Source organism: Musca vetustissima, unplaced genomic scaffold, assembly GCF_032173495.1.
Source record: "Musca vetustissima isolate MV318-11 ecotype Yass unplaced genomic scaffold, APGP_CSIRO_Mvet_v1 utg18775, whole genome shotgun sequence".
Classification (NCBI taxonomy): domain Eukaryota; kingdom Metazoa; phylum Arthropoda; class Insecta; order Diptera; family Muscidae; genus Musca; species Musca vetustissima.
In genome coordinates, this window is record NW_026876951.1 from 72,531 (window position 1) to 82,520 (window position 9,990).

Genomic DNA, 9,990 nt, shown 5'->3' on the forward strand with positions numbered 1-9,990 from the left:
GCTCTTGGAAGCTGGGAAATGCCTAAAAGCACACGGATATAAAATACCGCTTGCAAATTATATGCTGTCTGGCAGTTGTTTTGTATTTGAGCATCGGGTTGTAATTCCACAAAAACTCAAAAACAAGGTGCTAAAGGACCTTCATGCGGTTCATCTAGGCATGGTCAATATGAAAGGCGTTGCCAGATCTTTTGTTTATTGGCCAGGGTTGGACAAATACATTGAAGAAGTAGCAAAGGCTTGTGAGGTATGTGGACAATTGGCAAACGAACCAACGAAAATTTTGGGACATCATTGGCAATATCCAAGAGGGCCATGGGAATGTATACACATTTTTTATGCGGGTCCTTTTGTGGGAAAATTGTTACTGGTGGTTACTGATTGGATTGAAGTTAAGATAATTTCATCGACCTCATCGGCAGCCACGATTGATGCCTTAGACGAGCTGTTCGCAAGTTACGGAGTCCCAATCACGATTGTGTCCGACAATGGCACATGCTTTGCATCGGAGGAGTTCAAGGATTACTTGACAAGAATTGGAGTTAAATACCACAAATTTACTGCGCCATACCACCCTTCTACTAACGGGCAGGCTGAAAGGTCAGTTCAGACCATAAAAGCAGCTATGAAAATAATGGGGGCGAGGAAAGGAAATTTACAATTGCGGTTAAATCAGTACCTACGGCATTATAGAATTGCTCCTCATGCAACTACGGGCAAATCCCCTGATATGTTATTCCTGGGGGGGGGCACTGAGAACCCCTTTTTGCATGGCTGAAAAGCATTATATTAAATTCACCCCGACATATCGTGTTTTTGAACCAATGCAGGAGATATACTTTCTATCTAACAACAAAAAAATGAACAAGTGGCTTAAAGGCATTATAGTGGGGCGAACGGGTGACGTGCATTATGAAATTTTACATGAAGGAGGTTAGACGGCATGTTGATCAGATACGAGCCAGTGTTTCAAATAGGGGAAATGGAAGTAAAGTGGTGACCATTGCTCCTACCGAGTCAAGAAATGTTATGTCACCTCCTCAGTCACACTCACCTCCTCAGTCACACTCAATCGACAATTCGGATGACGAGAACATGGTTACAAGTGATCATTCTCTGGGAGATATTGAACCGAAAGAGGCAACCCAGGAAGACGGATTTATAACCCAGCAGTCCGATTTTTATGGTTTTACCAGTGGTAACATTGAACATACTTCAAATACACCCCACCAAGAACCTTGTGTCCTACCTACCACGAAGATCGTCAAGGCCAAGACGACAAAAAGTCCTTTTCTCTCCGCAATAAACATGGACAAAGGGGAGGAAATGTTATGTATTACCTTATTAATATTATAGTTATGCCTTATCTGGCTACACTACACATTTGTATTTGAATTCATATTATATGACAACTCTATTTTCATCATTCCTTTAGCCTTAACGTTTACTCTTAGTCCTAAGTCTTACTTTAACAATAAAACACATAACCTCTGAATGGACATAAACCCACGTGTTATTATTGGATTTAACACCCACCAATGTAGGTCCTTGTTTCGTCTTAGTCGCCATATCAAGAAGAAACCATATAAAGATACCAACTTTTTAAATCTAAACTAAACTTTTAAAAATCGTGGATTTATATATTAACTTTAATATAATTAATGTACCATTACAAAGGAAAAGGGGGGTTTCCCACAGTATTACTTGTGCTTTACAGATTCCACATTTTACACAAATTCCCCCGCCAATAATGTTCCCCTTAAAAAGCTTTAGGGTAATGGTGAATAACACACAACGTAGCAGAGAAGACATTAACCAATAGATGTCGTATAAAATGAAAACATAAGTGGTTACAATGGGCTTCTGTAATGATACAGTTTGAAAAGTATTGGTTGTTTATATTTTTGCTGAATATAATCTACTCAATAAAGGGGAATATTCCCTTTCTATATTCTATTACAATTATAGCATTTTCTTGTTTATAGTATGTTTGTTGGTTATGTATTAAACATTTGAGCTATAAAACCATTCTTGCCATAAAATATTACCCTCAGTAATAATGCAGTACGATATTTATTTTAAACTGTATTATCAATAATGTTTTACAGAGCACTGCATTACCTTACCTGCTATGAAAGCATTTTGCACTTTGCTAAATATAATCTACCCCAAAAAAGGAATATTCTATTACAATTATACAATTTTTTCGTTTTCGATTTATGCTTGCATTGTCTATATAGAATATGTGCTACAAAACCATTCTTGCAATAAAATGTTTGCCCATAATAATAATGCAGTGCGTTATTGATTTTGTACTGCATTATCAAGCTGGTTTTACACGACACTGCCTTACCTTACGAGCTATGAAGGTTGTTTATGTCGATAATACGGTTAACGTAATGTACGTTAGATACTGTGTTAACGACAGAATTTAGCTCATTTAGTGATATTAGATAAAGGTAGCTTGCTTGGTGGTGGCTATAAATCCAAATAGAGCCACAAATTTATTGTGACGTGTTGAGAGATATTACAAGGCCTCCAAGAACTATTTGTTGGCTATGTAGTAACAAACGAACCAAAACTTTATACTTTTTTATGTATACTTTAGAGGGCCAAAATATCTTAAAGCGTTGATTTTTAAGCAACTTAAACATCTGAAGGTTTAAGAAGTTGCGTGGTTTTCCTTGCAAAATATTACTTAAAAATCAACCCTTAAGGTTATTTTGGGCCTCTAAGACATCCATGTTTGTAGTTATTTTGGTTTTTATGGGGGATACGCAACCCTTGGATCTATATTTAAAATATATGGTGTGTTCCCGTACTGCAAGAATCTACAACTTTTTACTATGATAAGGAATTTTTCTTTATGATATCGAAGAAAATAGTAAAATTTAGTAGATTCTTGCAGTACGGGAACAGACTAATTATGGGGACAAGTTTTTACCCACAACAAACCCGGAATGTTGTCCCTATTTCATCTAAATACGGGTTTTTGGGGGATTATTTTAAAGTAGATTGAACATTTTCAATTAAGCGAAGTGAACTAAAGAATTTAGATAGCCGAATGAACTGCAAAATGTTCCTTCGTTCATTTCATTGAATAATTTTTTGAATTAGTTCGTGGCTTAACTCAACTACAGTTCCGATTGCTCATGCCACAGAGTCATTCCTATGAACTAAATCATTTTGGTGTTTTGGAAAAATTTTTTATTAAGGGCTAAGGGAAAACCTAAATAAATCATCTTGGGAAAATGGCTGATAAACCACCCGCAGCTATGCCACCAGCCAGCGAACCATTTCCAGGTGCGAATACTAAACGGCGATGCCAACGAACAGATAAATGAGAACGGCTACAAAAACACGGAATTGAATGCTGACTGTGGAATTTCAATGTCAATGAAATTAATTAATATATTTGTTTGTTTTTCGCTTAATTTCAGGTTCACGAACACCCGGTTGGAATGATCCACCACCATTGGCCTTTAATCCCATGTCGGCGGCCGCAACACCGGGCAGACCACGTATTAGTTTGAACAAACGTGTCGCCTATCCCCTGCAAGGTTCTGTGACGTCAACAACTGCTACTACAAAACCAACGGCAGTGGTATTGCCAAATCAGGTGGCCGGAGGTGGTATGCCACTGCCACCACCTCCGATGGCTGTGAATGCAGCAACGGCTACAACAATTATGCAACCTGTGGCTGTTGTCCATCCCATGCCGCCAATGCCATTGCAGCAGCAGCATTCGGCTGGCCAGCAGGAAACGGTGGTTTTGCCAGCCGATGCATTAGTGGTAAGTTTTCGTCATCTAAGGGATAGAGTTCCTTTGGTCCAGGAATCGGTGAATGTAAGGCGGGAAGAAATCGAAAGACGTTTGGGCATAATTGAGCAACTGTGGCAGAGTGGCAATCTAAGTGAAGGTGTTAAACAGAAAATCTATAAATTAAGTTTGGCCGTGCAACGCAATGCCCACAATGAGGCAATGGAAATCTATACCAATCTAGTGGCCAATCATGCAAATGAATGTACATCGTGGGCCATAACATTGAGACACATTGTTTTGACAATAGCACCAACACAAGCAGCAATGACTACCACATCGGCAACATCGGTCCTAGGCACTGGAACGCTGGATCCAATCAATCCAATAGTACCGGCGAGCAACACTAACATCCCCACAACATCTAGTAATCCAACGAATTTAGTTTCCACAATACCCACCATGTCTGTGACCGCCATGCCACGTCCAACGAACACTGAAACGGCAGAGGGAAATCCAAATACACCAATATCAAGGATTCAACACATATGATAAGTAGTAATGAGTGTTGGAGACCACAACAGCTCTCCCCCTCCACTATAGGATAGGCTAAAACCATATATACATATAAATATTTTTATTATTATTTTTTTTAATTTATAAATTTTAATTAACTTCCAAAATGAATGTGTGTGTGTATTTGTATGCATGTGTTTAAACGCTTTTAAGGCAAGCAAAGCAAAAAATTAATTAAATCTAACGAAATGAAAGTTTTAAACTTTTTTTGGTATTACAAGAAAAAACAACTACAACAAATAACAAAAGTAAATATACATACAACTGAAAATAAATGATGCTATTCGCTGGATATTTTTCCAAAATAAAAACGACAATTACACTTTTTTTCGACAATTTTTTAAATGGAGTTTAGTGGCAGATTGGGGGTATTTTGACGCAACAGAAATGTTCCTAATCAAAATATTGGTTTACATCCCAAAATCCGAAACGAAGAAAAATAATTATGCGATAATAAGGACTAGAAACTTCAATTAAATTTTAAATATTTCCCTGCCACTAACTCCAGTTACTTCAGTTGCTATTCTTACCCTAATATTCCTTTCCTACGACAACAATTAGTATATAACAGCATTTAATTATGTATACAAATCAAAAGAAATAAAAAAAATGCAACGAAATTTCATGTGTGAGTTTGAATTTCTGAGAAAATTTTAAAATTATCTTTTTTAACATAAGAAAATACCCCAAATAAAAAGTAAAAAATGACTACCAATAAAGGTTCCTTGTAGTCTGGGTGTTCATATTCTGGATTTGTTAAAAAAAATTCAGAAATATGTCTAGAATGAGATGTGTAACTTCCATATACATTTTCGTCCGATTTCATTTTTATGGTGATTCCGATTGACGGCGTCAAGTTTATTTTAAATCGATCCACATTTTGTATAAATGGTACACCGAAGCCTGAGCGATTGTAATATAATTTTGAATGGATTGACGAATGACACGTGTTAGGATTGATTCATTTTGTTTTCTTAGACAGTCAAGAAAACAACCTAAAAATTCCACGACTATTGCTTTGATAGTCAAGAAAAATCCCTTAGAAAATCCACACCTATTGTTTTAATAGTCCCTTAAGAAAAATCCCTAAAAGATCAACGCTTATTGCTTAGAAGAAATTTCTATTCGAATTCTACATCTATTGTTTTGATAGTCCCTTAAGAAAATCATTAAAGAATCCACACCTATTGTTTTGATTGTCACTCAAGAAAAATCATTAACAAATCCACACCTATTGTTTTGATAGTCCCTCAAGTAAAAATCCGCACAAAATCCACATCTGCGCGATTGACATAAAATTTTGATTTGTTTGCGGATGGTATGTGTAAGGATTGATTAAGGCCGGTATATATATATATATATATATATATTACTATAGGGTAAAATAAAGTAGTGTTGGGTATCATCGGAAGTAGTGTTGGGTATCATGGGAAGTCAGCTCTCCGACTTCTCTTTTTTGGAATATCTATTGCAGCCACTTTTTTTGAAAAATGCAGTTAGTTTTAATTAGTATTTATTTTACATCAGAAACCCCTCTTTAAAGATCTTCAAACTCATATTGAAAATCCAAGTCTGTATAATTAAAATAATTAAACATTTTTTCTTCTATATATATTTCATTTATCAATTTTTTATGTATTATAGTATTCTTTTAATGTACATTTTTCATTTGCAATTAGTTTATGCATTTAAAGAAACGAAATAAACAAATATTTGAATTGGATTCCTAAAAATTATTGATAATACTTGTGTGAAAGTTCTACCTTATTATCCCCACAACTTCTCTACTCTACTTAAATTGTCTGATATAAATAAAGATTAAGTGAATATAAAACATTATATATTAAGACTTTTATTTTCTGGTACAAATTTTGGAACATGCGGGGAACCTTCTTTGCTTTGATAGCCACGAAAGACATTTGGGCATTATTGAGCAATTGTGGCAGTGTGGCAATGTAAGTGAAGGTGTTAAACAGAAAATCTATAAATTTAGTTTGGCCGTGGAACAGAATGCCCACAATGAGGATATGGAAATCTATACGAATCTAGTGGCCAATCATGCAAATGGATGTAAATCGTGGACCATAACATTGAGACACATTGTTATGACAATAGCAACAACACAAGCAGCAATGACTACCACATCGGCAACAACGGTCCTAGGCAGTACCGGCGAACAACACTAACTCCCCTCAACAATTAGTAATTCAACGAATTTAGTTTCCACAATACCAACCCTGTCTGTGACCTCCATGCCACGTCCAACGAACACCGAAACGGCAGAGGGAAATCCCAATATTTTATGGTACAAATTTTGGAATCGGGAATTCGGAAACTGCTTTGCTTTGACAGCCACGCAAGAAAAATCCTTAAAAAATCCACGCATGTTGCTCCTACAGTCTCTCAGGAAAAACCCTAAAAATCAAAGCCTATTTTTTCCATGTCTACTGATTTGATAGCATCTCAAGAAAAATCTTTAAAAAATCCACATCTATTGCTATGATAAGTCTTTGAGAAAAAGTATTTAAAAACTCTACACTTATTTCTTTAATAAAAATCATTAAAAAGAAGAAACCCCCCTTAAAAAATCCACGACGATTGCTTTGATAGTCTCTCAATAAAAAATCATTAAAAATATAAGCCTATTGTTTTGATAGTCCCTCATCAAAAATCCGTAAAAAAATCCACGCCTCTTGCTTTGATAGTCCCTCAATAACAATCTTTAAAAAATCCACGCATATTGCTATAATAGTCCCTCAAGAAATATCCTTAAAAATCCACGACTACTGCTTTCATAGTCCCTCAAGAAAAATCCTTAAATAATAGAAGCCTATTTTTTTTGTCGTTCTTCAGGAAAAGTATTTAAAAACTCTACACTTAATGCTTTAATAGTATCTCAATAAAAATCATTAAAAAATCCACGCCTACTTCTTTGATAGTCTATCAAGAAAAATTCCTAAAAAATTTACGCCTATGATTTGATAGTCTATCAAGAAAAATCCCTAAAAATCCACGCCTACGATTTGATAGACTCTCAAGAAAAATCCTTAAAAAATCCAAGCCTACTACTGTGATAGTCCCTCAAGAAAAAAAATTCCTAAAAAATCCACGCCTACTACTTTGATAGTCCCTCAAAGAAAAATCCTTAAAAAAACACGCCTATTGCTTTGATAGTCCCTAAAAATTCCACGCCTATTGCTTTGATAGTCCTCAAGAATAATCCTTACAACATCCACGCAAATTGCTTTAAGAAAAAGCCATACATCCTTAAAAAATCCACGTCTATTACTCAAGAAAAATTTTTATAGAAAAATGCTTTGAATTTCCTACGGATTGTTCTTGATGTTGTAAAGAAAAATCCTTTAAAAAATCCACGTCTCTTGCTCTGATAGTCCCCAAAAAAATCCACGCCTCTTGCTCTGATAGTCCATCAAGAATAATTCTTACAAAATTCACGTATATTCCTTTGATAGTCTCTGAAGAAAAATCCTTAAAAAATCCACGCCTCTTGCTTTGATAGTCCCTCAAGAAAAAAATAATAATAGTTTCCCAAGAATAATCCATACAAAATCCACACTTATTGTTTTAATAGTCCTCCCAGAAAAATCCTTAAAAAATCCACACCTATTGCTACGCATCCAAATATAAGGACTTGTTTTAAGCATACATTTTAACAACACCTTAGTATTTTTCAAAAAATATTGCTTTATTAGTATATAAATAACAAAATCCAACACCATATTAGTACAAAAAATTAAAATAAAATTACAAAACAGAAACGAATAGATGTTGCGATTTTTTTTAAATCATCTTTACCATGGTAAATTTTGACCATCGTATTGATAGAAACCACCATGATGGCTTTCATTAAATTTCATTATGGTATCGATAATTTGTGCAGTGGTTGAACCCACTTCCAATGGTGCCATTTCACCGCCCATATCAGTGCGTACCCAACCAGGGTGTACCGAAGTAACAAGTATATTCTGGGATTTCAAATCAATACTCAATGACTTGGTGATGGAATTCAAAGCACTTTTTGAGGTGCCATAAGAATAATAACCACCCCAGTTATTACTTGCAATCGAACCTAATAGAGAACTCATATTAATTATGGCAGCACGTTCCAAGCCCATACCAAGGTTTTCATTTAATTTCGAGGCCTTTTCCAACAATGGTAAACAGGCTTTGGTGAACATAAGGGGTACAACAACGTTTACATTTAACAGATGCAACATTTCATCAGATTTAGTGCCGGCCAAACTTTGATCTTTGCTCGAAATGGCGGCATTATTGAAGAGTACATTTAGACCTTGACCTTGAGTGATCTCTTCGACTTCTTTGACAACACGATCGTATTCATTGAAATTGAGTAAATCTGCAAGAGAAAAATAATGGAGAATTGTTATTTTTTATTATTAAATGCAAACACTTCCTTGTGAAGGACATATATATGCACTTACCTATTTCAATGATATGAATGATGGGATGTTGAGCAGCCAATTCCTTGAGTTCCTATAAAAATATGAAATAAATAAACAATTAAATTCAATAAATTTGTAGGATAGGTGTGCACCTATTATAAAAATGTTGGGTACATATGTGCTGTGCTCAAGAAATATCCTTTAAAAATCCACGCTTGCTGCTGTGATAGTCCCGTAAGAAAAATTTTAAAAAATTCAATCCTATCACCTTAATAAGAATTCTTAAAAATCGACCGCTATCGCATCAAGAAAAATCCTTAATAATCCACTCAAAAAAATCCTTAAAAAATCGACCCCTATCGCCTCAAGAAATATTCTTAAAACGCCACTCAAGAAAAATCCTTAAAAAAAATCCAAGCCTATAGCTTTGTTAGTTCCTAAAAAAATCCTTAAAGAATGCAAGCCTATAGCTTTGATAGATCCTCAAGAAAAAAATCCTTAAAAATCCTCGCCTATAGCTTTGATAGTTCCTCAAGAAAAATACTTAAAAAATCCTCGCCTATAGCTTTGATAGTTCCTCAAGAAAAATACTTAAAAAATACACGCCTACAGCTTTGATAGTTCCTCAAGAAAAATACATAAAAATATCCACGCCTATAGCTTTGATAGTTCCTCAAGAAAAATCCTTAAAAAATCCACGCCTATAGCTTTGATAGTTCCTCAGAAAAATCCTTAAAAAATCCACGCCTATAGCTTTGATAGTTCCTCAAAAAAATCCTTAAAAAATCCACGCCTAGAGCTTTAATGGTTACTCAAAAAAAACCACGCCTATAGCTTTGATAGTTCATCAAAAAATCCACGCCTATAGCTTTGATAATTCATCAAAAAATCCACGGATATAGCTGAAGAAAAATCCTTTAAAAATCTACGCCTACGCCGCTGAAGAAAATTCCCTTAAAAATCTACGCCTACTTCCCTAGAGAAAATTTCTTAAAAATTCACGCCTATTGCTTTGATAGTGCCTCCAGAAAAATTCTGTAAAAAACCACACCTATTGCTTGAAGTCCCTCAAGTAAAATCCTTAAAAAATCCATGCCTTTTGCTTTGGTAGCCTCACAAGAATTTCTTTGATAGTCTCTCGAAAAAATGTTTTTATAAACGCATAATATTGAACTAGAAGGGTCACAAGTGTGTAACTGGAAGTAAAACTAGAAAAAAATAGCAATATAC

General features: G+C 35.1%; 2 protein-coding genes across 2 annotated transcripts; one reads left to right on the plus strand and one right to left on the minus strand.

Moving 5' to 3' along the window:
* The first annotated feature begins 3,251 nt into the window (after positions 1-3,251).
* Positions 3,252-4,170, plus strand: LOC133321479 (steroid receptor RNA activator 1). Its single transcript, XM_061530570.1, has 3 exons — positions 3,252-3,303; positions 3,441-4,111; positions 4,162-4,170. Exons 1-3 carry the CDS (start codon positions 3,252-3,254, stop codon positions 4,168-4,170), a joined length of 732 nt encoding a protein of 243 aa, XP_061386554.1.
* A 3,978-nt stretch (positions 4,171-8,148) lies between these two features.
* On the minus strand, positions 8,149-9,854 carry LOC133321483 (C-signal-like). Its single transcript, XM_061530574.1, has 3 exons — positions 9,807-9,854; positions 8,800-8,851; positions 8,149-8,714 (listed from the first exon to the last, which is right to left on the minus strand). Exons 1-3 carry the CDS (start codon positions 9,852-9,854, stop codon positions 8,149-8,151), a joined length of 666 nt encoding a protein of 221 aa, XP_061386558.1.
* Between the last annotated feature and the right edge of the window lie 136 nt (positions 9,855-9,990).